Raw genomic sequence first — 26630 nt, 5'->3', positions numbered from 1 at the left:
AAGGTCATCTTATTTATGTAAAGTACCTAGTATGGTATCTGGTATATGTGATGCCTCAATGAATAGTGGCTACTTTAAAAATAGAGTTTGAGGACAATTCCCTGGTGATCCAGTGGTTAGGACTCTGCACTTTCACAGAGGGCGAGGGTTCAATCCCTGGTCGGGGAACTAAGATCCCACAAGACGCGTGACAGGGCCAAAAAAAAAAAAAAAAAAATGGAGTTTGAAAGAAAAACCCACCTCTCAGGACTGGGGAGCAAATGTGATCACGCAAATGAAATCACTGCAAATTATATATAGGACAGCTTAGATCCAAATCTCTTGGCTGTAAGGTCTGTATATTCTTGCAGCATTATTGAGGTCCATAAAAACTAACAGTTTGGGCACCATAGAGTTTTTATAAGTTTCACAGTCACAGGAGTGTTTGATGTTCACATCTGCCTCATGATGTAGGTATTATTTTCTCCATTTTACACAACACAGTACCACTCAAACGTCAGGAGGTATTATAATTTTTATAAATGTGTATGCTTTGTGGGAATGGATCTTTGCTTAGCCTCTATACATACCGAGTCTGGGCCTAGTACAAGATGGCCATAAGCCCAAGAGATTAAGCTAATTAAATCAGCTCCAAAAGCAATTCCTAGAGGTGAGCATGGCAGACTTACTAAGATATAAACAGACTGCAAAGTAACATCATGGACGTAGTTTGCTAAGTTTGTTAAAAACCAAAGTCTTATTACTTTAGAGCCACATCTGGAACAGACACACAACAGGCATTCTATAAATATTCAAGAATTTTCTAAAACAGAAGTTATTTTACTATTCTATTAAAATTCATATATTCCCATGTAGGGTGCTTTGTTGATACAGTTTGCACTAAGGCTTCCTTGCCATGGGAGTGTGGTAGAAAAGTAGGGTATAAACCACTCTGGGACTACCCTGAGAATTTGCCATTTGGAAGGCATGGCAGCCGTGAGGATGTGCCTTGCAGACCTTCGACTACCAGGGTGTAAAAGACCAAGTGGCCCAGCTACTGTGCTCCGGAAATCCACTGCCCTGTGTGCCCCGAGGCCACGCTTCCCAGAGGCTGCTCTCAGCCATGATGTCCCAGCCACAAGGATATTAAGGCAGGCCCGTTCCTAAAAGACAGGACTCCTGGACAATGCACCTTCCTTACCTTGTGTGGCAGGCAGTCCAGGTCACTTGGAGCCAACATTCTCCTCCCTGCTCTGGGTGAGACTTCCGCGCTTTCTGATGGCTCTCCCAGCTTCCTCGGCACCCACTCTATTTTCTCGCACAGGGGCATTTCCCCAAATAAAACCCTAGCTTCTTGACCTGCTTCTTGACCTGCTACTTGGAAGAACCTCCGTTATCTAGAATGTGATTACCTAAGATCCATAGGCTCTTTTGCTGTTCATGGACTCAGTGCTTTGACCTGTACTTTCCTAATGTGGCTGGAGCCACAGAAAGTAAGATTTCCTGGAGATTAATGTGGTGGACTAGACTATGCAAAGGCCAGGACACATGTTTAGCAATATTGTACTAGCAACACTTAAGGTCTGCTGTCACCGCACCTCTGAATGCCCTGCACCTATTCCCAAGCAAAGGGAGTAGCTGTGGGGTTCTCGATTCTCTTTCAGATGTAGATCACTGTATCTTACTATATTCCAACTTGCACTCCCAAAGAACAGTTTCTGCCTGGGGGAGACAGAGCTTCCTTTCCTGTTCTGTGCAGCCTCTGGCCATGGCAGCGTAAGAATCAAGAACCATAAGGCGCCCTCCCCTGCTACTCCTCCCCTGCTACTGCAGCAACTGGAGTAGGACACGTGCTCACTAAGGCATTTCTTACCTGGCCTTTGGCTGGGTCTTTTTTGCAGCTGCCTCACTGGCTTTCACTGGTTCAGGGAGCTTTGCAGGAATGGGAGAGTTCTATAGAATTGAAAGAAAATTTTAATACGACACCACAGATTTTTTAAATAATTGAGATGTAACTGACATACATTATATTAGTTTCAGGTGTACAATATAATTGATTTGATATTTGTAAATATTGCAAAATGATCACCACAACCAGTCTAGTTAACATCTATCACCATACGCAGTTACAGAAGTTTTTTTCTTGTGATGAGAACTTTTAAGATCTGCTCTCTCAGCAACCTTCAAATATGCAATACAGTATTACTAAGTAGAGTCACCATGCTGTACATTACATCCCCATGACTTATTTATTTTATACCTAGAGCTTTGTACCTTTTGACTCCCTTCTCCCATTTCGCCCACTTCCCAAAACTCACCCCACAGGTTTCTTTGAAAAAGAATAACCAGCATGATTGGGCCAATGGAAATACACATTAGGGTCTTCCGGAGTGGCTTTCAGACCCTGATCTCCGGTCTGGGAAGGGAAGGAGTTAACCTAAGTATATCCCACTGGACTCAGCCCCAGTCAGGGAGGCAAAGGATCTGAGAAGGGGACAGAGCAGCCCGAGTACAGCACACTCCGCCCCTGTCATTCTCAACCTTCTGGGCCAGCCAAGAGCACTGGGGCTGGATATCAGCTCCCTCTCCCTCCTACAGCACAGCTTAGAAGCGATGTTATGAAAGGAATGAAAAGAGGTCTGTAAGCTATACTTAAGCTCTCAGCTAGATCTTAGAGAAGCTGGTGCTGACTAGTGGGCCAAGCCAGGGTGCATCTAGCCTTCAGTGAGGACGCTGGGAGAAACCCACAGCCGCGGTGTGTGTGGTTGCTGAGCCAGCCCCTCTTCCCAGCACGTGAGGCGCCGCTCAGCCCACAAGGCAGGCGGAGCTCCTCGGGCTTGGATGCTGCACCATCCGTCCAACAGCGCCTCCTGTGGTTAGGGAGCCACGAGACAACGGCTGACCACCACTGAGCAAGTGCCGAACGGCTTGAGACTGGTGAAGCTTACTTTTTAAAAAACGAGTTACCAACCTGAATGCTTCCGATCCTATTTCACGTTATTTAACTTCATGAATGGGAAAGTGGGACAGCAAAAGGGATCACGTTGTGTTAGGTTACTGCACAGTACCCTTCGTTTTAATCTGGGAAACCCGAACCACGGAACACTAATAATGAAAGTGGCTTTTAGGAAGCACCTCCATTTCCTTCATGTTTTCAGGTGTGGGGGGGGGGGGGTGCGGATTTCGGCTAGAAAATTTCTCCTAGCTTCTCTCCCACCCTCCAAGCATTCCTCTCCCAAGGGAAAGGGGGAACTTACTCGACTGATAAGACTGGGAGAGAAAAGTGAGCTGGTCTGGTTTGCCCTCGCCCCCCCTCCTCTATGGACGAGCCTGTCCCTCAGGAACCAGTCATGTGCAGCTAATGTTAGGGAGCCTGACTGGTCAAGCCACATTCCCTGACTCAGTCTTATTAGTAATAAAGCCAATATGCCGAGTTCCATCTGAACGATTCCCACATCTGATTCCAAATGTGCGAGTGAAAGAGAAGGGTTATTTATCAGCACCCTCGAGCTCCAGTAGTGACATCAGAAGTTCATTACTGGAGAAACTAGTAAGACAACGTGCGATTAGAAATTTTTTACTACATCATCCATTAGTAAAATATTCAAGAAAGTTGAATCATACTATGACATGAAAAATATGCCAAGACTACAAGAAGGGTGTTTGCAAGCACCGTACTCTGAAAACTGTCTGTAGAGTTTAGGATGACTACGTGTAGAAAACATTCTGATGGCCTGACATATGTGGGGAGGGTAGAAGAAAAGGAGTGTGAGTTCCAGACTGGCCAGCAACAGAAGCAAAATCAAGAAAGGTCTGCTACAGCAAAGGAAGAAAGGGACAAGGGGCTTATGCTCGACTAGGCACAGGGGCAAGTCCAGGGCCGTGCCTTAGGGAAGCGGCCTGCCCAACCTCCTCTCGGTAAATACAACAGGCACGTTGGCTCTCAGGGAACTAGGACAGCTGACAAGGTAAAGTTGGTCAATCTTTACCCAAAGTGTTCAACTCAATCCCCAGGGTGTTTGTGTGTGTGTGTGTGTGTGTGTGTAAAATTGCCTCAGTTTTATAATTAAATTCTATGGGAAAATTGGATTCCCTTTATAGCAACTCCTTCATAGTTAGCTTTGTTTGAATGCCCCCTACTAGATAAAGCAAGGGACACCTTATTCATTTAAACAGCTGATTAATACCCCAGGAACGCTAAATGACAATTCAATCATGTTTACTTCCCCTAAAAAGCACCTTTCACATACCTGTACATTTGGAATTGGGCATTCTTTCTTGAGTAGTTTAAATGAGAAGTAGGAGACCTGGTAAATATCTGGCCTTTTGTCAGGGTCTGGTTCCAACATATACCCTAAGATAAACATATATGAACTTATTTAATAATACCCAAAGAGTTATTACATTAGCTAAGAAGCATAATTTCTCTATTACCAAAACTGTCTTTTAAAAATTTTTATTTCTCATAAAAGTCAGACAGTACAATTAGCCCTTTTCCTCCCCTCTCAGAAAGGGAAGCTCTAACTTTCCTAAAATTTTAAATATCTCCAAGAAAATAACAAAGTTTTTGAATTGTAACAAAGATACTTTAAGTTCACATTCTGTGCCCTGCACAACAGGGACTCAAGTTCTCAGTGTGGAACTTAACACATTCATCTTCTGGTACCTAGGAAGTTCTGGCCTCCTTCTTTCATACTATCAGCTAGACAAATGATTATTCTTGATAATTATAACCCAAACTCAAATTTCATGAATTTACTTATTATTCTTTTGTTGGAGGTACTAGCTGGTTTCCAATCTAAAAGAAATGAATGACAAGATAACAAATACATCTCTACTTTTACTGTGATCTATAGATCATGTGTCTGTTTCCAGGTCCTTTAAGCTTCTGCTCCTTCTGAAGCTGGAAAAATCCCCAGGGGAAAAAATCTTTGAGAAGACACACAAACACATACACATACACATATACATGTAAACAGCAATGTAAGGCAATTTATTGCTTAAGTAATCAAATGAATGGTTCGGACCCTAAGTTGAGAAAAGACTGATGAGGCTGAAGCCTTATGAAGGCCTTTACAGAAGAGGCAGGAGCTGAGCTGGTCCTTGAAGGCAGGAAAAAATTTAGTCAGTCAGGGCAAAAGCAGAGAAAAAGACATTCCAGGTAAGAAAACAGTCTGAGCAAAGACGGACTTGGAGAAGGGCAACAGAATGCTTTGTTGCAAGGAATAGAGGAGCCAAGAGGACAGGGCAGAGGTCTCCTTGTCAGAGAATAAAGGGAAATAAGGTGGGGAGGATGAAACCAGAATATATGGGACCATTGGCAAGCCATGAGGTTTACTGAATAGGGACATGACAGGGTGGTATTTTATAAGATAACTCTCATAGTGAGGGTGTGCTGGACAGACTGAGGCCAGTCCACCAGTACAGGCATGAGCCGACAGGGTCAGTATATATTATGGTGACAGTGATGAGAACAGAGAGAATGTCAAGAAAACAGGAGAAACTTCAAAGAAAGCATTAATGCTGCTTAGGAAATGACTGACTCTATTCTGTCTTGCTAGGCAGATCCAAAGAAAAGTTTAAATTTCAGTCATCTGGGCTTGAATGGCGACACCACTGATAGAAACTGAAAAGAGGAGAGGGGAACCTTGTACTGGGAGTGAAAGGGGGATGTGTGTGTGTGTGCGGGGGGATAACAAGAAATGCATTTTCAGACCTGTGAGTTAGGGTGACAGTGGACTCTTCCAACAGTTTGTAAAGTGAAACAGATCAGAGTTTAGGAAAGATGCCACATTACACACATTCATAAACAGCTGTTTTTCGTAATACAAATTTGCTGCACAAAAGTAAAAAAAAAAAAAAAATTTTTTTTTTAGCAAAAAATCCTACCATTCTAGCAATAAATTTGGCCATTTTCCCATATTTCCTTGCAATCTCATTTACATAGCTGCAATTTTAGTACAGATATCAATATAATGCTTTACCTCTGAAAACATCCAACAACCATTAAACACCATATTCCATTCCTTTAAATACTGCCCCCGCTTTTGTATTAATAAACGGAAGAGGTGGATTGATAAAACTGGTGTAAACTAGTATAATGGAATGGGTAGTCACTTAAAAGCTACTACTATGTTAACTTGGGTACGTTACCTATACTTTCTGAGGCTCCGTTTCCTCATTTGTATAATAGGGATAATTATATTTACTATATAGCAGTGGTCCCTAGCCTTTTTGGCACCAGGGACCGGTTTCATGGAAGACAACTTTTCCATGGACGGGGGGCGGGGTGCAGGGAATGGTTCAGGCTGTAATGCGAGCGACGGAGAGCGGCAGATGAAGCTTCGCTCGCTTGCCCGCCGCTCACCTGCTGTGTGGCCGGGTTCCTAAGAGGCCATGGACCGGTACCGGTCCGCGGCCCAGGGGGTTGGGGACCCCTGCTATATAGGGTTTTAAGAATTAAATGAGGTACAAGTAGGCCTTCAACAAATGTCAGATGCTCCGCACCACATTTGCTTCTTCTATTTTCTCCAAGTGTATCCCCACCTAGGACCCAAAGTGCGTTACTCAGGATTTACAATCTGTGATTGTTAAAATGTGGATACTAAACATCTTGACCAAAGTAAAAAGATAATAAAAATCTCTGTTTCTTTAGCATTCCAATACAGGGGTTTGAGCAGAGATTACTTATTCTGCCATCTGGTTAATGAACATTAGTACATATGCCTACTATGATGATACAAAAGAGTGGGGACTCTTAAAAACATTTTAAAGCATTGAGTTTAAATGCTTTTTATCAAAATCCAGTGATTAACCTAAATGAGAGGAAAAAACCTAGTTCCATAGAGTTATACAGTCTTAATTACGTATTCACTTCAGCCAACGCATTGCAATCATTGTAATTTGAGTTGCTTCCAGTTTTGCAAAGATGAATTTCTTATCGCTTGATATGAGTCAGCTGGACTCCTTTGGTACCACAGCTTTCATACAGACCGCAAGAGAACAGAGCAGTACTGTAATGCTCAAAGCCCAGTTAAGATTTCTGCTCGGGTGGCCAGCCCAGGTGTGAAACCAAGTTTAGATTTCTGGCAAAAAGACTCACCGCTCTAACTAGACACCATAGGACCATGGTCTTTGAGTGACCAACAGTTATCAACTGATTTCTTTATTTTTGCATCCCACTCATCACTCCTGGGATCTAATCCCTTTATCCTCCGATCCATTCCTAGAGATTAGAAATAAAAATGTGAAACTAGAAACTTGAAATACTTACTAATTAGGCAATGCATATCTTGGGAATATCGAGAGTTATCAGGAATTGTGAAGTTTCCATCACAAATTGCCACTTGACTCTCTCCAAATGGCAAAGTGAAGTAGCATAATTTATACAACAAACATCCAAGAGCCTAAAAAAATAAAAAAAGCAGATTGCTACTGGTGATTTATTTATCATAACTGCAAATGGGTCTGCTGAGAGATACTGGCACCATCCACATTTACAGCAGATCTAAACACTCTGTACAATTAACCCATTAGAAACTTGAATTTAGAACCCAACATCACTATTTATCTGCTAAGTTATATTATTTCTATCCTCATTACCAAATTGTGCTCCAGTAAAGAACAAGTATTCAGCTGGTTTTGCTCTTAAGAACTAGTAACACATATGTGAAAACCACCTAAATAATGGGCAGGTCACCTGAATAACTTTCACAGAGGTCTAAAGTAATTTCCTTTGACATGCTTCAAGAAGCAGTGGCTCATCACCTCGAGTCAAGAATAACCCTGAGGGATAAGTAGACAATGATATGGTACAGTGGCCACTCTTGCTATGGCACTGTCTGCATTAAACTTGGGAGTTTACGGCCAAGACTGCTGACATCTGAGGTGTGGATAGGTTAGTTGACACCTACCCAAATGTCTGCCTTCGTAGTGATGATTTTGCCACTGTACAGGTTGACCATTTCTGGTGCTCGATAGGACAGCGTTGTGTATCTACAATCAAGAGATTCATTTTTTGTTAAATATGTCAATGCTATAATTAAAAACCAGGGGTAGCAGAATTACTTTAAAAAAAAAAATATATATATATATATACATATATATTAGGAGAGTCTAGTTCCCTGGGAGCACCCTGGAGAAGACAGTATGGAATATTAGTGCAGGTGAAATGAAGAGCTGCCCTTGGCACACACTCATGGCCCTCTAGCTGCAGTCCTTCCAATCTAAGAGCAGGTGGGGACGCAGACACTAAGGCATTAAATAAACTCTAAAAGCAACTTTTCTTGCTCCTCAAATAACAAAATCTTCTCCTGTAAATCCTTCTTGTCTGATAGTATATTTGGCTGATTTGTTTTTTTTAAAATAGTAATCCCTTTAGATGTGGCTCGACACAGAGATGTAACACTGGCTGGAACACTCAGGAGGAGAAAGTGGGCCCTGGCTAGGCTGGGAGGTGGACAGATCTTGGCTGCCAGCATAAGGCTGAAACAACAGTTTTCCTCTTATCTCTGGCTCAAGAAAAGAGAAGGATAAGCTCATCTTCAAAGTGAGAGTCTTAGTGTTACCAAGCCTGTGGTTGGCGCTGCTTGAGTCTCTAGAGCCCAGAGGGCTCTGCGGTTTAGGTCCCCATCAGGGCCTTGGACTGTAAGTCTTCATGCCCCAGGCTTGGTTGCCAGGGGTGAAGCAGGAAAGGAGAGAGAGGATCAGGATATGTGTGCACTCTAGACTGCTGATTTATGAGCAGTAATAGTGAGTGCTGGTGCTTGTGAAAAATCCAACACTCTGGACAACAGGGGAAAATGGGTCAGGTTCTTACTGGAATCACAAATCTAAAGACGCTTTTTTTCTTGTGGAAGTCAGTGATTCACTATCTGTAGAGACTTTAACAGCCCTACGCACCATTAATTCCACTAGACTGCAGGTGAGCTCCTTATGAGCAGGAAGGAATACACAGCCATTTAGGTTTCAGTAAAAAGCACAACCGACTGACTGGTAATGTCAGAGCTGTTGTGCTCCCACTTAAAAACATCACAGTACTTCTAAGGTGTGTGCACCTTTTTAAGGGCTATGTGATGTAAATCAAAAGATCTATGTATAATGACCACAGGACCATTGATAAAGTGCTGTAAGATTCCTTCATTTTACTCCACTGCTCAATGGTCATGAACCCCCTCCCCATCCTCCACTTAAAATCCAACAACCCAACTGCCAACATGATGATCTGAGACGAGGGGCAACTGACAAGCACCATTGTCTTCTCACCCTGACCTTCTCAATCATAAGCTGAAGGTAAAACTGCTGATCTGATAGTGGATAAAATTCCAAGAAAGGAGGAAAAGCTTACTTCTTAATCTCATCTTCTACTGCATTGACTCCTTCAGTTTGTGGATTCTGGAATTTGTTGGTAGCACTTCCAAAGTCACACAGGACGTAGTGGCCTCGGTCATGCAAGAGAATATTCTCAACCTGAAAAACATCGCCCAGCCGCCCATTCCAAGATATCGTTTAGTAATGTGTTTGAAAATTTGGTTTGCATACACATAAATAAAATACTTTATTTCTGATAATCTCATTAATGTGCATAGGAAAGTTATTCTCCTCTAAGTATGTCAACAGGGGTCATTCCAAGTGGAACAAAAAAAGGTTCACAGCAATAGGGTAAAAAAAGGAAATTCCACATTGGGGAAGCAAGAGTCCCATTTTCCCAGATTTCTAGTCACATTTCTCAGCTCTGCAGAAATAGTCCTTATACTTTTAAGCCTCTGTATCTTTATTCCTGCCTTTCTTTCAGTCTAAGATGCTTCTGATGATCACCAACTCCTTACCTAGCTATCAAAATCCCATTCATCTTTCAAACTCCAGTTCCAATGCCACCTCTTCTTTGAAGCTTTCCTCAGGCCCCCACTCAGACAAATATCACTCCTTCCCTACGTTCCTTCAGTACTCTGTTCTTCCTGATGTCAATGATTTCATTTGGGCCTTATAAACACATATATCAATTTCTTTACTACGATAGGTTAGGATTTTCTGAATTAATAAATATTTGCTATAGTTCGGTTACTTCTCAAAGTGATTAAAGGCCTGTGGGCAAATGCACAGTTCTCCTGTTAAAGTACCATCCTTATATTTTTATAGAGGAATTCTTTGGGCAGTGAGTTAGGAGTTCTGGGTAGGAGGGAGCTTCTGAAGACCAGAACCTAGTGAAATCCTTGGTATCAAAGGACACTGCCAAAGAAGTAACAACTCCAAAACAGTGGGCACTACTGTACTGAAGATGTATTAATTTTTGGTATAGGTGAATTGAGCTGACTGGTATGCCGGAGGACAGACCTGGCTATGCGTGGGCAGTAAAATGGCAGCCAAAAAATCTTGTTAGGTCAGTAAGTCTGTAGTCTCCATTGTCTTTTGTCTTCAGCCTTCCAAAGACTGATCACCTTTGGAAAACAAAGGTAAGAGTAGACTATAAGCTCCTTAAGGACAAGCACAGATATTTGTAGTCTTCTCTACCAATGCCTAACATAGTGCTTAGAACAGAAAACGTTGGTTAAATGGAATAAACTAAAAAAGAGAAATGCATACAACACCCTGTGTGTGTGTATGTGTGTGTGTGTGTGTGTGTGTGTGTGTATGTGTGTGTATCAGTCTGTCAGAAATAAGATGGGAGCCACCAAATACCCAGGCCCCTACTATTACTACTAGTCCTTTTAAAAATATCTTGTCAATTATGATGTCTCTTGTTTCTATACTTTCTTTAAATTCTTCTAAAATTATATATTATAAAAATGTTTATTTTATAGTCTGTACCCACTAAATCCAATACCTAAAGTTTTTGCTGCAAACTGACTCTGTAGTTTATTGTTTCTTATTCCTACTGAGTGTCACTCATGGTATTGTTGTGAGGGGCTTTGTCATTGTTGTTGTTGACTCATGTTCCTTGGAATTCATCTGTGGGAAGCCTTGGAGGACTGAGTTTAAAGTCTATTATTCTTCCAGAGATAATTCACTTATGCACCTGGGGCACTAATAACCTATAATCACTTTAATTTACAATTTTGACCTTGGAATTTTTAGCCACACAGGCAGTGTGAACTATGACCATAAACTTGCGTGGATATGCTCTTGTGAATAAGAATTCTTAGGGAAGACTTGTTCCCCAAAGACAAGGCTGAGTCAGGCAAATATTTCCACCATCTACAGCTTTTTATAATGCTCATGAGTTTAATCTATGTACACCAAGTGAAACAGTCAAGCTATCCTGAACGTATACTCACTTTAGGAATCTAAAATAATTCCAACAAGGCAACACTAATATTTCCAATCGAATTTAGAGGTTATAAAAAGAACTGCTACCATTTACTGAGCTTTTACTAATACAAGTACTACTGTCTCAGCACTTTACATGGATTATCTCATTCAATCCTCATAGTAACAATGTAATAATAATCCCTGTTATACAGACAGAGAAAGTGAGGCTCACGGTGATTAAGGAAGGAAGTGAACCTAGGCAATCCAGCTCTAGAGAAGGACAGGGAACTGTCTTTCTGCCAGGGCAGGAAGCAGGTTAGAAGCAGAACAATTACTTCAAGCCCCCCATCCCCATCCTCCTACCCTGGTAGGGATGACTACACTCACCCAATGTACTGGATACAAGCTTAAGGCCAGGGGTATCTTAGTTCTTTATGTTCATAAATGTCCCTATAATAGGAACCTAGTCAATGAGGAACCAAGTGTCTAAATACTAGTCAGGTTGATTTGCTCAGTGTCTCCTAAGCATTCCCCATATTGACTAGTTTGTCTTTTTATTCAATTGCTCCCTCCACTAGTCAACTCCTAGCCATTCTTCAAGGCCTTGCTCAAGCCATAACTCCTCAGTGAAACTTTCCATGGCCACCCTAGAAAAATCTACAGAACTTACCACTGCTAGGAAGGGCTGACAAAGACCTTCTGTCCAAACCAAGCCATGCCCACTGGTTACTTACCCTCTAGTCTATGGCTGTTTTTAAGCTCCAACAGCAGAGTCAAGCAGTTGAAACAGAGCCTATATAGCTGACAAGCCTAAAATATTTATTCTTTGGCCCTTTGCAGAGAAGTCTGCCAGCCTCTGGTCTGTAATTATATTATGCCCATGTGTCCCCTACAATACCTGGCCAGTATTTCACACACATACGGGACCCCTAAATCCCTTATTCAGTATCTCTCAGCAACAATCTTCCTTGCTGGCCTCATACATCCTACAGGGCGCCTGTGAAACCACGTTTCTCCTGTTGTATGTGTGCAGTCCCTTCCTGAATCAGATTCTCTCCTTCTAATGGTGGAATGTACAATCTAGAAAACTGAAAAGCGAATTCATATCAAAACACAAACAAGGTAGTTCTAGGGACCAAAATCACTGTTGGGGAAGGGAGGAAAACTAAGTAGACAAAGGACAGAATAAAAGACGATGCACATCGGGGTTTTTGGTTTTGTTCCCCCCCCGCCCACCTTAAAAACTAGGTTTGTATTTCTGGTTAGTTCCAGACTGACTCAGGAACTCAGGAATTATACTATATCTAACCTGGTCCCCAGTTGGCCTCCCTCCCTCCCACAAAGATAACATTGTACAAAACTATATTTACAGGAAAACCAGTTAAAAATTAAGGGTGTGTACAAAAATAGACAAGAGAGCCAGAGATATCAATGTAGGGGAAGCCTGAGCAATATCAAAGAACTATCAATGCAGAGAAGAACCATAATCCCTGCTTTGGTTACCGTGCAAGTCTATTGGGAGGATCAGCTGAGATTACGAAGGTGAGATCCCTTGGCAGCAGCCACTTTAGCAGTAGCTGCAAGCTCCGCCCTCTCTCCATCCGTCCCTGTGTAACACCAGTGAAGACCTCCGAGCTCCAGCTGGCTGCTGCCTGCATCATCGCCAGCACCATCATCAACAAAACACTTAACACAGAGCATGACATGTGGCGACCACACTGCACCTGGGGTTCAGAAGACCTCAGGGACTATTTTAGATGTCTGGCCTTGGACCAACGTCTTTGGGCTTGTTTCTCATCTGTAAAGTAAAGCTGATAATAATTCTATCACTGTTCTTATGAAGCAAGTAAGAGAATGAACTGTAAATCTCCCTATACACACGTAAGATAGGTATTGTTATCATTCCTTTATTAAAGAAATACATTTGAACTCCTACTACCTCCTATTACGTGCCAAGTACTTTTCTTGGTTCTGGGAACAAGGCTGTGAACAAATCAAAGTTCATCCTCTTGCGGAGCTTAGGGGGGTTTTTTTTTTGGCCACATTGCATGGCATGTGGGGTCAAACCTGTGCCCCCTGCAGTGGAAGCATGGAATCTTAACCACTGGACCGCCAGGAGGTCCCTTATTTTATTTTATTTTTTAATTTTAATTTTATTTTATTTCTGGCCATGCTGCAGGGCTTGCGGGATCTTAGTTTGCTGACCAGGGATCGAACCCGTGCCCCCTGCAGTGGAAGCGCAGGGTCTTAACCACTGGACCACCAGGGAAGTCCCTCTCATGGAGCTTAGAGTCCAGTTGATGATTTAAAAAATAATAATAATAATAAGCATAACTGCCCGGTAGTGATAAATATTGTGGAAAAAAACCCCAGCAGATTAAATGTATGTAAAGTAAAGAAGGATGCTACTATAAACAGCACAGTCACCCTGATGAGGGGAGCAGCCATGGACCACGTGGGGGACAAGCATTCCCAGTAGAGAGCGGCCAGCATAAAGGCACAGAGGTGGGAGCACACATGAGGTGTCTGAGGCACAGAGGCAGGCCTTTGTGGCTGGGGCAGCACCATCCTGGGCACCGGAAAACTGAAAACATGGGACCGGACATATCATGGGCTAGCACTGTTATGAATGAGGAGACGAGATAATGCTGGGCCTTGGAGGAAGTGCAGGACTTAGATAAGTGGAACTAGGAACAGGAAGGCACAGGGGCAGGATGATATAAACAACAATGGTATCAGCAACTAACAGAGCTTAATATAGGCTCAACCCTGCCCCATGTACACTTCTACCTACAGTATTTAACGAAATTCTTACACAGCCCCGCTGTCCCTCTTAACACACGAGAGAACAGAGTCCAGTTACCTAACATGCCTGAGGTCACAAGGCTGTGAGGGCGGGATTCGGGCTCAGGCTGCCACACAGCTGGGACTTCACCCTCCCCTGCTGCACTGATGTGAGAGAAAGGAAACAATGAGGGCAGGTACCATCGTCCACCTGTGAGATGACCAGGGCCGAGAGGGATTCAAAGGGCTTAGGAAGGTCGAGAACCAACTGGATCTTCATACACCAGCTTCTGGAAGCTTCAAAGAATCTGCACGGTGACTTCGTTTTTGGCCAAGTCCTTCAGGAAGTCAGCCTGACGCTGGTTACCATCACTTTCAACCGCCCACCTTTCAGCTCATTGAGAGTTTAACATTGCTGACCTTATTCCCAACCTGTCAGCCTAAGAGCGTTATTAAAGTTGTCACTCCCAAATTCTGCTCACAGCTTGAGCTAAGAGGTCTGGAAAGCCACCTCCTCGTGACCTCTTCATCTTGACAATATTCCAAGCAGATACGGCATCCAGGCATTTCAGCCACAGAGTTTAATTTTTTACCACTGGAAATTGTGGAGGATTAGATGCATGCAGGTTTTCCAACCTGTGACTCCAAAAATAGGACAAGAATCTTCATCCTATTGTACTTCATGAGATCTACACCTCTTTTCTGACAACTGAGGAGACATTCAGAACTTTTTCAATCTAGAATGTACTTATTAAGTCTTAACCCTTTCTTCCCCTTTCTTAAATGTTAGGACAAACATCATGGTAAAATACAGCAAAACCAAACAAACAGAAACTAAACTGAGAGTAAACAACCTTGGCCTTTGTTCTGGTTTGATCACTGAATTCACTGTGCAGCTCACGGCCTTTCTGGGCAGAGGCTTCGCCGTTGGTAAAAAGAAAGGGCTGGGTTACGTGACCGTCCCAGGTCTGCGACCCCCCATGATCTGCAGTAATGACCTCTATCATTCTTCAGAGAGACGGCAATTAAACAGTGGGGGAAATAATGAAAATGTGAAAACTATGTACGGGAGGAGAGACTTTCAATAAAGACAAGAACCTCTGTCATGGTTATTTTTAGAACATAAGCTGCTTAAGGACAGGGACCGCTTTCAGCTTATTTCCCCTCTGGAACTTGCAAGAAAGACCACACATGTGGTAGGCAGGGCAAGAGGGCCCTTTCTCAGTTCTGCGTGTGACCAAGCTGGCCCCCGCAGAGGGTGACACTGGCTCAACACGGGGCCCTACAGCCGGCCTGGCCTGTGCTCCCTCCTGTACCCCACAGACTACTCCCGAGGCGCCTGGTCGCCAAGGGAGACCTCGCTCACAGGGGAGCAAGCGGGAGACCAGCCTCCAGCACGTTCTCTGGCCAAGAGGACAACGAAGAACTTCTTGGCTCTGGCTACTGCTAGGACTGTGCTGGCTGGTTCGAGCTGTGACAGGGAGCTCAGAGAGGCCAAGGCCCTGTGATGCAATGACAGAGCCAGGGCCAACAGGAAGCACAGGGGGACTTTTCACTCCTGCCTAGGAAGCTGGCGGTGCAGCAGGCGATGTGACTGCCCACCAGGCACCCAGTAGCAGAAGTCAACAGGATCTAACAGGCTAACAAAAGCATCCAGAGGGCAATGAGTGTAAGATTTGGAGAATTTGGGAAAGCTTCAGTAAAGCAACCGGGAGTCAACGACTAAAATCAACAGCAACAGGACTCCTCGAGAACAATCACAATCAAGGCCTCCTCCCAGGGGCCCCTATTTACACTCCTTATTTCCAAGGTCAAGGAGAAAGGGAAACAAAGTCTCCTGAACCACTACTGGCGAACCAGCAGCACACCCGATGGTCTTCAATACTGACTGAACACAATTACTGTGTGCCCAGCCCCGGGTGACGGAGGGGCAAAGGGCAGGGGCTGAGGAAGAGAGCGTGGCAGCCACTCGCTTGTGCCCCAGCCTTACCCTCAGATTCCAGTTTGCTCCAAGTTTCTCTGCTGAGACATCTCACAGGCTGTTCAGAGCAGTGAAAGAAGAGTCTAGGCTCTGGCTGCTTGAGACCAACCCCTGACCATGTCCCCAGGCAAGACACTGCGCTCTGTGCCTCAGGTTCCCATCATGGGTGACGCTTCTCCACCACCTCACGGCAGCACTAATACGCTGGGTATGGGTAAACTGGGCAGGTGCTATTTACAGGTATGAAATGATTATCATTTAGGCCTCGTTTAATCCAACAAATGTTGAAAAAAGCTACAATAAAGGAAGATTTTGTTTAACATGGGAGTAGCACTCTCTACAAGGATGCTCAATGGCCCTCCTGGTCTCTTCCCTTGTTCTCACCTCCCTGGGTGCCCGCTCAGGACTTTCTACGCCAAGGATGCGCCTGCACACTGACATGCATGTTCTCCTTTAGCCTCACCCTGACCCTAACAAGGCTGGCGCTGTTGTCTCCACCTCACAGACGAGGAAGCTGAGGCTCTGAGGCTAAGTGATAAGAGGGGCAACCAAGGAGCCTGAGGGGCCCGGGAGAACACGCTGCACAGGGGTCATGGGAAGAGACAGTCACAGAGGAGGCAAACGCCACAGGCAGGAGAACGAGACAGGGATAGGAATGTGCCCTGTGCATCTGGCAACATGGAGGACGCTCATCACTCACGGAGCTTACAGTTCAGTCGGTACAAGTTACTGTGCTATAGAATCTGAGTTCCAATAGGAAATCGAACCCCATCTGACCTGGGGAGAGAACGGGGCTCTGGAGAAACCTGAGCTCATACGGGTCACAGAAGCAGTGCTGGTGCAGCTGGGCCACCCTTCTCCCCCTTTTCTTTGCCCCACATGAACTGTGCTCCAAGGCAGGTGGCAGGGAGAAAGGTCAGGCCCTAAAATGTTGGTACCACTGCCTATTTTGAAATACATGCTAACATGCCCGAGAACTGCACTCATGGTTAAGGCAACCAGAAATAAACTGTCATCACCTGAAACTAATACAACATTGTAAATCAACTATATTTCAATAAAAAAAATAAAGTGTCATTACATTCTTAGAGCAGTGGCCTGCAGTCACTCTAGCCTGGTCTGTAACTGGCCAGGTACCAAGCCCTCACCTATCTCCTCATCTTCAAATGCCTTCTTGTTCCCTTCTCTCGGCAGTTCTCGGGCCCTGCTCTCTGCCTGAAATGCCCTTCATCCTCTCTGTGACCACCCATATCCCACCAGTCCTTCAAAATCCTACTTTTCCAGAAGGCTCCAACCACCATTGCCAGATGCCACTATCTGACCACATATTAAGCCACTTGAATCTCTTCCATTCATCACTCTGTTCTATAGAGTTTTGTATTTCACTTATTTAGGTTTCAATTCCAAATATTTCATTTACATTCTCTCACCAGTACTTTAACGTGATGAGCATGGGAACCATGTTGTATCTGCCCTGTCCCCACAGAACTATGTACTCGTACGACGTGAGGCTCATAATATTCACTGAGATGTACCCTCGCTCCACTCAGAAAAGGGGCTGACTGTGAGCAGAGGTGCACTGCAGAAGGCTGTCTAAGGCTTTTGGAGCCTTCACACTCACTAGGGCGGGAAAATAAAATAGGACAATAATAAGTGTTAGGTTAGTGTGAAGAAACTGGAAACCTCATATGTTGCTGGTGGGATGTAAAATAGTGCAGCCACTTTGGAAAACGGTGTGGCAGTTCCTCAAAAAATTAGAGTTACCGTATGACCCAGCGATTCCACTCCTAAGTATGTACCCAAGCGAACTGAAAACATATGCCCACATGAAAACTAGTATATGAATGTTCATAGTAGCCTTATTCATAATAGCCAAAGGAGAAACAACTCAAACGCCCACCAACTGCTGAATAAACAAAATGTGATATATCCACAAAATGGAATGTTATAACAAAAAGGAATGAAGTACTGATATACACTACAACATAGATGAACCTTGAAAACGCTCTGCTTGTGAAAGAGGTCACATACTATACAAGCCCATTTAGATGAAATGTCCAGAATAAGCAACAGAAAGTAGATTAGTGGTTGCCAGGGGCTGGGACAAGGGGAGAATGAGGAGTGACTCCTAATGAATACAGGGTTTTTTGGGAGGATGATGAAATTTTCTGGAATTAGACAGTGGTTACGGTTGCACAGCCTTGTAAATATACTAAAATCCACCAAATTGTACATTTTAAAAGAGTGAATTTTACGGTATCTTAATTAAAGAAACAAACAAATAAACTAAAAAACACCCTCAGAACAGAAATGCTAGTATGCGGCTATGATCCTCAAACTTTAGAATATACAAAAACCACCTGGGGTGCCTAAGATAAAAACTCCTGGGCTTCCCTGGCACCATCACAAAAATTATAGCCCAAAAGATTCAGTGGGGAACCCAGTAGCCTGCGTTTAACAAGCACACTAGGGGACAGTGATGCAAATATTAGCCACAAAGCATGCTTCTCGAAACGTAAGTATAATGAAAAGAAATTGTAACTTAGAATCAGAAGAGCTGGATTCAAATTCTGGTACTGCTCCTTCCTAGTTATATGACCTTAGTCAAATCACATAGCCTCTCAGCTCCTGAGTTTCCCCAACCATAAAATGCAAAGAAGAATGTCTCCCTCCCAAGAGACAGTGCACATAAAGTGTCTAATAGAATACCTGGCACACTGTCAGTGCTCCAGAGATGCTAGTGAATCCTAACTGGGTGCCAATTCCATTCAACCAACATTGTCAAGTGACTACAGTACGAAAGGCCCGGTGCAAGGGGATGGTAATTAGTAGGACAAATTTTTAAAATCACCAATTAATGGATTTTACAAAGTATGAAATAGACTTTAAAGATCAAGCATCACTGTTTTATAAATTTCAAATTAGCATATTACTTTTTCTGACCCTGGAAAAGTGAATTTGGGAGTTTAGCAGGAAAAACAAAAAAGATGTGTTCAGGCATTTGATGATTATAAAGAATTTCTTTTTTTTCTTTTTTAATTTGTTTTATTTATTTATTTATTTATTTATTTATTTATTTATTTATTTGGCTGCCGTTGGGTCTTCGTTGCTGCGCGTGGGCTTTCTCTAGTTGCAGCGAGCAGGGGCTACTCTTTGTTGCGATGCTCAGGCTTCTCATTGTGGTGCCTTCTCTTGTTGTGGAGCACGGGCTCTAGACGCGTGGGCTTCATTAGTTGCAGCACGCAGGCTCAGTAGTTGTGGCTCACGGGCTCTAGAGCACAGGCTCAGTAGTTGTGGCGCACGGGCTTATTTGCTCCGTGGCCATGTGGGATCTTCCCGGACCAGGGCTCGAACCTGTGTCCCCTTCATTGGCAGGTGGATTCTTAACCACTGTGCCACCAGGGAAGCCTATAAAGAATTTCTGAAAGCTACTTAATAAAATTGATAGCTGTATTGTACTGTACTGTTTTGCTATTTATTTTTTTCTTCGTACTTTCTCTCCCCAAGCAGAACGTAAGCTTAGAATCTGGTACCATGTCTTACGCTTTTCTCACATCCCCATAACATCTACCCCATTCCTGGGGCAGATAGAAAATACTCCATAAGAATGCACTTAATGAATGCACTTAATGGTGATCTGTTACCTTCAGGTCACGGTGGATAATAGGAGTTTTGCACTGATGCAGGCGGGCAACAGCTTCACAGGTGTCACAAAATATCTGGAGTACTTCATTCTCTGTAAAACCTGTTTGCAGGCGCTGGTTCATCAGGTTGACCACCTGGCCTCCTGAGAGAGGTGCAGAGCAGAGGAAAGGTTATAAACATTCAGACCCATCACTTATCCACGAGAATGAAAGGCTGTCCACAGAGGAGCAACCTGGACTCGGCCCATCACTGGCTGAGCCAGGACTAAACCCCGGTATCTTGATTCCCAGGCTGGGACTTGTTTTCTACGGCGTCAAAACAGTTTCTTCATTATATAAAGCAGCCCAGATGTGAGCTGCCCTCATTCTGTCTTCAAGATTAGTAGCAGAACTGACAATATGGTCCTGGCTCTAGTTGCCTGGTTATACTGTCCCTGTTGTGCACTGGACGAGGCCACAGGTTCAATCTGCTGTATCTTTTAGTAAGAATCAGATTGCACAATAGACCCCAGGAGGAGGAAGAAGGCAGTTTGATAGTCTGTATTTTAGAAACAGCTTGGTCTCTCTGGCTTTACTGCTTGCTGCCTGGTCGGCAGAAATGCTACACCAACATTTAATCTCCAGGACCGAAAGACTGACGACCTCGCTTAGAAAATTATCCAGCTCCCTGGACTCTCCTACTGCCTCGTCTCTAAACATTTTACTGTCCCAAAAGGAAGGAGCAGGAGGAGACAAACTGTCAAGTTCAAATGTGTTAGTATTTTACAAAATCAGGTTAACAGCTGTTACAGCGAAGGCTGAAATTATTGGTTAACATCACATTTTAAGCATTACTAACATATTTAATTTATGGACAATATCTGTAAAGGCAAGGAACGTGTTAGTGGAACTAAGGGTGATTACAAAACTGGGCACCAAACAGTGAGACAATGACCCAAGAATGTAAGTGACAGCTGCTTAGACCAAAAAAGCCAAACCTCCAAACAATAGCTGTATGAAATGCAGTCAACTCGGAATAAATTCATGCTACAGCCTGGGTTTCCCAAGATAAATACTACTTGAAACTCCGAGCTTTCAACTACTTGACTCTACTGTTAATGGCAGCATCATTTGAATGTAGCCTTCCTGGCAATCACAGATCTCCAGCAAGAAGAGCAGGGTCATTTCCATTAGACGAAAAGGATTCTTTTACCCCCTAATGCAAGGATGGTGGTGTGGGTGGAGAAGAGAACACATGAGTGAGGGAAGCTGGATTGTTCCCTTAGTCTATCTGGAGTTGGGTCTTTATTATGTGCCTTCATCATTTGTTTTAAAGCATCACAAAGAACACATTCATTCTCATTCTCATACATTCGCATTCATATATAAGCACCAAACCTTCCCAAACCTAACAAAAGTAGAGTTTTGTATTATCTACCTCTCTGAATTATTTGTGCCACTGATACTCGCCATTGTAAGAATAACCAAGAAGTGACAGAAGGCTCTGTAGCTTTTAGCCTCTTTGTTTTCCAATCTTTAAAACCGGAACAACATACGTTAGGGTACAGTGCACCTTAACTGAAATGACCCCACACCCTTGACAATCAAAGTGTTAGAGAAATGAGAGCTTCAGGTATGGCGCATATACTTACCCCTGCAGAAGTCCATCAGAATGAGCACTTCCCACACGTCACCGCTACTCACATTGTTGATACTGGAGTCAATGTAACCCACGATGTTCTTGTGCCCCGACAGGTCCCTCTGTAAAGAAGAGTTGAGAAATAAATTATCAGTTACAGACACCAGTAGAGATAGGACGAGCCAGGCTTTTCCATTAGCCCAGATAACTTAAATACACAGAGACAACACTAACAGTGATAAGAGACAAGCCTAAGGAGCAGGGTCAAGAGCAGGTTTCCGCGGGTCTCTGAGATTCACGGTCAGCTCTTCAGTAGCAATTCTGCAACCCTTCTAAACCACAACGCTCTCCTGAACTAAATTCTAGAACCAAATGCACACATGGTGCCTACTTGCTCACTGCATCAACATTCCATATAAACCAGAAGCAAAGACTCCCATCTCCGGAAACACTGCAGAGGGGCTAACAGGAGAGCGACAGCATGAACTATTTAAATATGTGAATTTTTAATTCAGAAAAATGAAACTGATTTTTTTCCTGGTTGTAGGAACACAAGTGAACTCAACTTGACTTTTAAACTATTCATACTGTTTTTCTCCCTCTAGGAAATATATGAAAAGAATAACCGCTTTTTAAAGTTTTGAAGGGACTACAATGGCATCCAGACCTAAGCATTTTGCTCACAATTAAGCCTCTCAAGCCAACCAACTGGGATATAAGATGGGTTATGCTTCCAGCTCTCCGGTTGGAACTGCATCTCTCAGAGCTGCTTGTGGAATTAATTTTCCAACAAATACATACTGAGTACCTCCCATGTGTCAGGACCCATTTAGACACTGGAAGTTGCCTCATCCCTCGGTCTGGTTATTTCAACATCCATAGAGGCAAATCTTTGTAACGATGATGTTCAAAATCTAAGGTCATTAGTGAGCAAAAACTGAGCAAGTTGGGTAATGGGATTTATGCACAAAGTAAGGTTTTATTTTATCTTTTTAAAAAATTTATTTATTTATTTATTTTTGGCTGCGTTTGGCTTTGTTGCTGCGCACGGGCTTTCTCTAGTTGCAGCGAGCAGGGGCAACTCTTTGCTGCGGTGCACGGGCTTCTCATTGTGGTGGCTTCTCTTGTTGCGGAGCATGGGCTCTAGGTGCGCGGGCTTCGGTAGTTGTAGCACGCGGGCTCAGTAGTTGCAGCACATGGGCCCTAGAGCGCATGGGCTCAGTAGTTGTGGCACACGGGTTCAGTTGTTTTGGCTCACGGGCTCTAGAGCACTGGCTCAGTAGTTGTGGCACGCAGGCTCAGTAGTTGTGGCTCGTGGGCTTAGTTGCTCCGCGGCATGTGGGATCTTCCCGGACCAGGGCTTGAACCCGTGTCCCCTGCATTGGCAGGTGGATTCTCAACCACTGCGTCACCAGGGAAGTCCCAAGGTTTTATTTTTTAACTAGTTTTAATAAATTGTTTTACTTTGTTTAATAAAAGAAATGGGAGGAAGGAGGTGGGAAACCTGGTTCTGTAAGAGTCAGCATACAAATGTGGCAACTTGAACCACCACCACAATAACTGGAGCTTCAGCTGTTCAAAGTGATACGGTCTCTTTTAATCTGAAAGTACATACCCAAACAAGAGGAAGCCTCACAGTATCAAACCAACACACCTGAACTCTGAGCATCCAAGTTAAAATTCCTTAGAACTTTCCTCTGAGTGAAGGATTAAGAATGACTATTGCCTCAGAAAGGTAGACCAAAGGTAAAGACGTGATTGCTTCTACTGGCGACTGGGAAGTCTCTGGAGATCTAGGCAAGAACAGCTTGGTAAAAGGAATAAAGTGAAGTAAGAACGGAGCTGGACTTGCGAAGAATGGGAGTAGAATACATAGAGCCAGTGGCTACAGGTGATTCTTTCAGGACATTTTGAGCTTAAAAAGAGGAGCAGCACTGAACTGAGGGAAAGAATTTTTAGGATGGGAGAGGATTGAGCACTGGAGAGTGAAAGGAGCCAGGACAAAAAGGTGCTTTAAGATACAGGAGAGGATGAGGATAACCGAGCGAACAAAGTCCTGCAGGTAGAAAAGGGAAGGGATTAGGAGCACTGTTAAAGGAACTGATCTTTCAGAGACATTTCTTTCCTGGCAAGCAGGAAGGAAATAAGGATGGGCATGCATATTGGTTTAAGGCTGGGGAAAAAAAAAGGGAATTTGAGGAAGTTCAGATCTACTGTTCTGTTTTTGGTAGAGTACAAGATCATCTTCAAACTGTTAGGGAATGAGAAGGAAGCTTGATGAGAGAAATAAAAGGCTTAGAGCAACTGTTTTGGATAATAGACAAGGGAGATGATGAGGCAGAAAAGCAGCCTCTAGAATTCAAGTTTCTCTAAACAGAAAGTGATTTCAGGGCTCATGTTTTAGAGGACTATCCTTCTGCTTTTCAGTCTTATCAGCTCTTCTAGAATTTGTTTCCATTTACACAGTCCTAGAAGTAGGAAGAAGTGGAGAGAATTTCTTTGAAACAAAATGCAGCAGCAGATCATGTCCTCCAAATGTCCACAAGAAGGAATGAAAGACTAATGTTTCTACATTTAGCTGTTTGAAAAAGAAATCAGCAATGTTGCCTCTGAGTTTGTCTCATCCCAAGAGGAATAATAAGAATCTGGAAGGAAAATAAGAAGCAACTGATAGAGCCAAGAGGAGGTCAAGAGCTATTAGAGGACCCAAACTGGATAATTAACATCTGCAGATGGCATCCTAGAACACTCTGCCAAGATGCTGGCTGATCAGTCCACGCCCAAATTCCTGTTCATTGTGTCTTCTGCAGAGATCCTGAGATATGTCCAAGCAGAAAAGACCGCCTCTTTGGAGGGAGATGATGGCATTTTACTTTTAACAACTTGATGACACAGCGACGTCTCTGATTTTAGGATGTCACTGGTTTAGAACTGATAGAGAAGATCTGTTTGAATGGCTGTGAAATGTAGAAAAGGTCAAGAGAAAATCTTACTACAAGCTGAGATAGACTCACATTCATGGGCAGTGTGACAGCACTTCTCAGCAGCAACATGCCAAAGGATGTCCAAGCTTTCCCTGGCTTTAGTTAAAAGACCAGCCCCAGGCTTACAGAACAGAATGAATGGACGTAGAGGTCTGGGATGGAACCTGCATGGAGGCACCTCAGTTACTACCGGTTTACTCAGGAAAAGGCAGGATACAAGGAAGATGCTCTGATGCCCTCGGCTACAAGTATTATTTGGAGAATTGAGATAAAAGTCTACATGATGAGTATAAGTCAAACTCTGATTTTCAGGGGAGTGGGGAATGTTCAGTTAAACTATGGATTAGATCAGTTTATATTACATTAAATCATGGAAGCAGTGATAAGTCTAAAGACTTGTATTGTCATTTTAAACTTTATTTTAAAATTAACATTAAACCACATGGATAAACATGTTATTAGAAGACCTGCTTTACTGAAGAGATATTTAAAGTGTTTGTAGTTAGCTTATTAACTTTCAGAGTTAAATGCTTGAAGTGATGAAAAACTTTTTTCACAAACACATACAAATAGTACCATTTGAAAATGAGGCCTTCTACCCAGATCCTATAGATGACCACACATTTCAAGTTTATCTGTGGTCCTAATTAATGGTGCTTGTAGCACAGAACAGTATTCTATCCCGAGCTTCAAAATTCCTGCAGCAGGAAATTCCTACCTAAGAATCTTAAAGCCTTTTAAGAAAGCAGAGGACTCAATTCCTAAGTACATCTATAAAAGCCTTTATATTTATGTTCAAGAAAAAAAAGAAGATAGCGTTCTAAGTAGCACATCAGTAATGTCACTCACCTTAAAATAGTAAAATGAGTATAGTATGTAACTGATTTCCTTATGTATCTTTTGCTCAGGTCACCCTTCCTTGGAACGTCCGCATGACAAATCCCTGCAAATTCCTGATGCTGACAGTGCCTGCATTTGCATACAGTAAGCTTCCAAAGAGGTCTATTTACCTGTTTTGACCCTCCGAATAGTCGATGGTTTCTGAGTTTATGACTCGGCACTATTGCTGCCAACTTCTAGAATCACACTATGATTCCACAGACACTTTTAACCCAAGTTCAGCTTCTTATTAACTTAAGGATGAAGGAAAGCAGTTCTAAGGCCTGGAATTAGTTTCTCTCTCCCAAAGTTGCTTTGTAAAAGTCTTCGGCCTTACTATGCCCCACCCGCCTTCTCTAAAATTTCCTAAATTTTAGGAAAATTTCCTTTGTAACTCTAAATTTCCTTTGTAACTCTCCTTTATAAGTCTACATTTCCTTTGTAACTCTTTATAATTCACAAGCAAACAAAAACGATATCAAGTCCAGTGCAGTAGTGAAGAGAAACGCTTTGAGATCTGGACTGGCCCTGGATTTCTACCGAAGGCAACGTATCTGGGGCCCTTATGGGTTTCTGTTACATAAGTCCCAGATATAATCCTGCCTACAATCACATTTATTCTCCCTTTTCCAAGTCTTACTCATTAATTAATCCTCTACTTACTGAATAGATCTTTAAAGTCATTTAGAGTCTGATTCTAGAGGCATGTTGCTCAAACTTTAATAAGCATTGAATCACCTGGGGATTCTGTTTAAAAACAGATCTAATCTAGTAGCTCTGGGATAGAGCCTGGGGTGCTCCTGGGCAGTGGCACTTAAAGTACCAAAGATCTAGAGGAGTGCTACTCAAAATGTGTTCCACAAACATTTTCTAGGTAGAAGCCAGTCCACAAGGAGATAAGGAGCTTACTCCAGGATATAAATCAATCAGTTCACTAAGATGACTTTCTCCTTTTCCTAGTGAGACTTTACCTATGAGGGAAGTAGTTCATTGACTTACGTTCTGGCACAAGACCTTTAGTGTAGCACCTATACATTTATAGCCAATTGATTTTTGACAAGGGTGCCAAGACAATTCAATGAGGAAGAGAAGAGTCTTTTCAAAAAATGGTGCTGGGACAACTGGATATCTATATGCAAAAGAATGAAGTTGGATTCCTACCTCACAACACATACCAAAATTAACTCAAAATGGAACCGAGCAGAACCCTGTAGGGCCCACCAAGTACAAAACTGAGCAGTTAATGATTAGGACAACAGAGTCACGGAGTCAGTGTTTGATGCACATTCCTGAGTTGTTTACAGATACTACAACTGCCACCAGAGGAACAAAGCTAACTGCATGATAACCAGACTGTAGCCATGACATAAGCTGTGCCATCTTGAGCAGTACTGAATCTGTGGCTAGCACACCTCCGAGAACTGGGCTCAAAGAGAATGGGATTAACATTACTGCTCATAATAATCTATATCTCTGTGGGCATCAAAATAACTGTAGCTTGTTCTGCCTGTAAT

At 43.1% G+C, this 26630-nt stretch overlaps 1 protein-coding gene across 11 annotated transcripts in view; it reads right to left on the bottom strand.

The window, feature by feature from the left end:
- Positions 1-26630, bottom strand: part of AAK1 (AP2 associated kinase 1) — a 168623-nt gene that overhangs the window by 62681 nt on the left and 79312 nt on the right. For all 11 annotated transcript variants that reach the window (XM_059943129.1, XM_059943132.1, XM_059943133.1 and 8 more), the window contains 7 exons: positions 21267-21375; positions 19636-19778; positions 9326-9447; positions 7893-7974; positions 7253-7385; positions 4230-4333; positions 1853-1932 (listed from right to left, as the gene is read on the bottom strand). In XM_059943129.1, the coding sequence (XP_059799112.1) occupies positions 1853-1932; positions 4230-4333; positions 7253-7385; positions 7893-7974; positions 9326-9447; positions 19636-19778; positions 21267-21375 (773 nt within the window). The remainder of the gene's footprint in view (positions 1-1852; positions 1933-4229; positions 4334-7252; positions 7386-7892; positions 7975-9325; positions 9448-19635; positions 19779-21266; positions 21376-26630) is intronic.

Source organism: Balaenoptera ricei, chromosome 13, assembly GCF_028023285.1.
Source record: "Balaenoptera ricei isolate mBalRic1 chromosome 13, mBalRic1.hap2, whole genome shotgun sequence".
In the NCBI taxonomy this organism is placed as follows: domain Eukaryota; kingdom Metazoa; phylum Chordata; class Mammalia; order Artiodactyla; family Balaenopteridae; genus Balaenoptera; species Balaenoptera ricei.
Note: the sequence above shows the minus strand (reverse complement) of the source record. Positions and strands in the feature narration are given on the sequence as shown.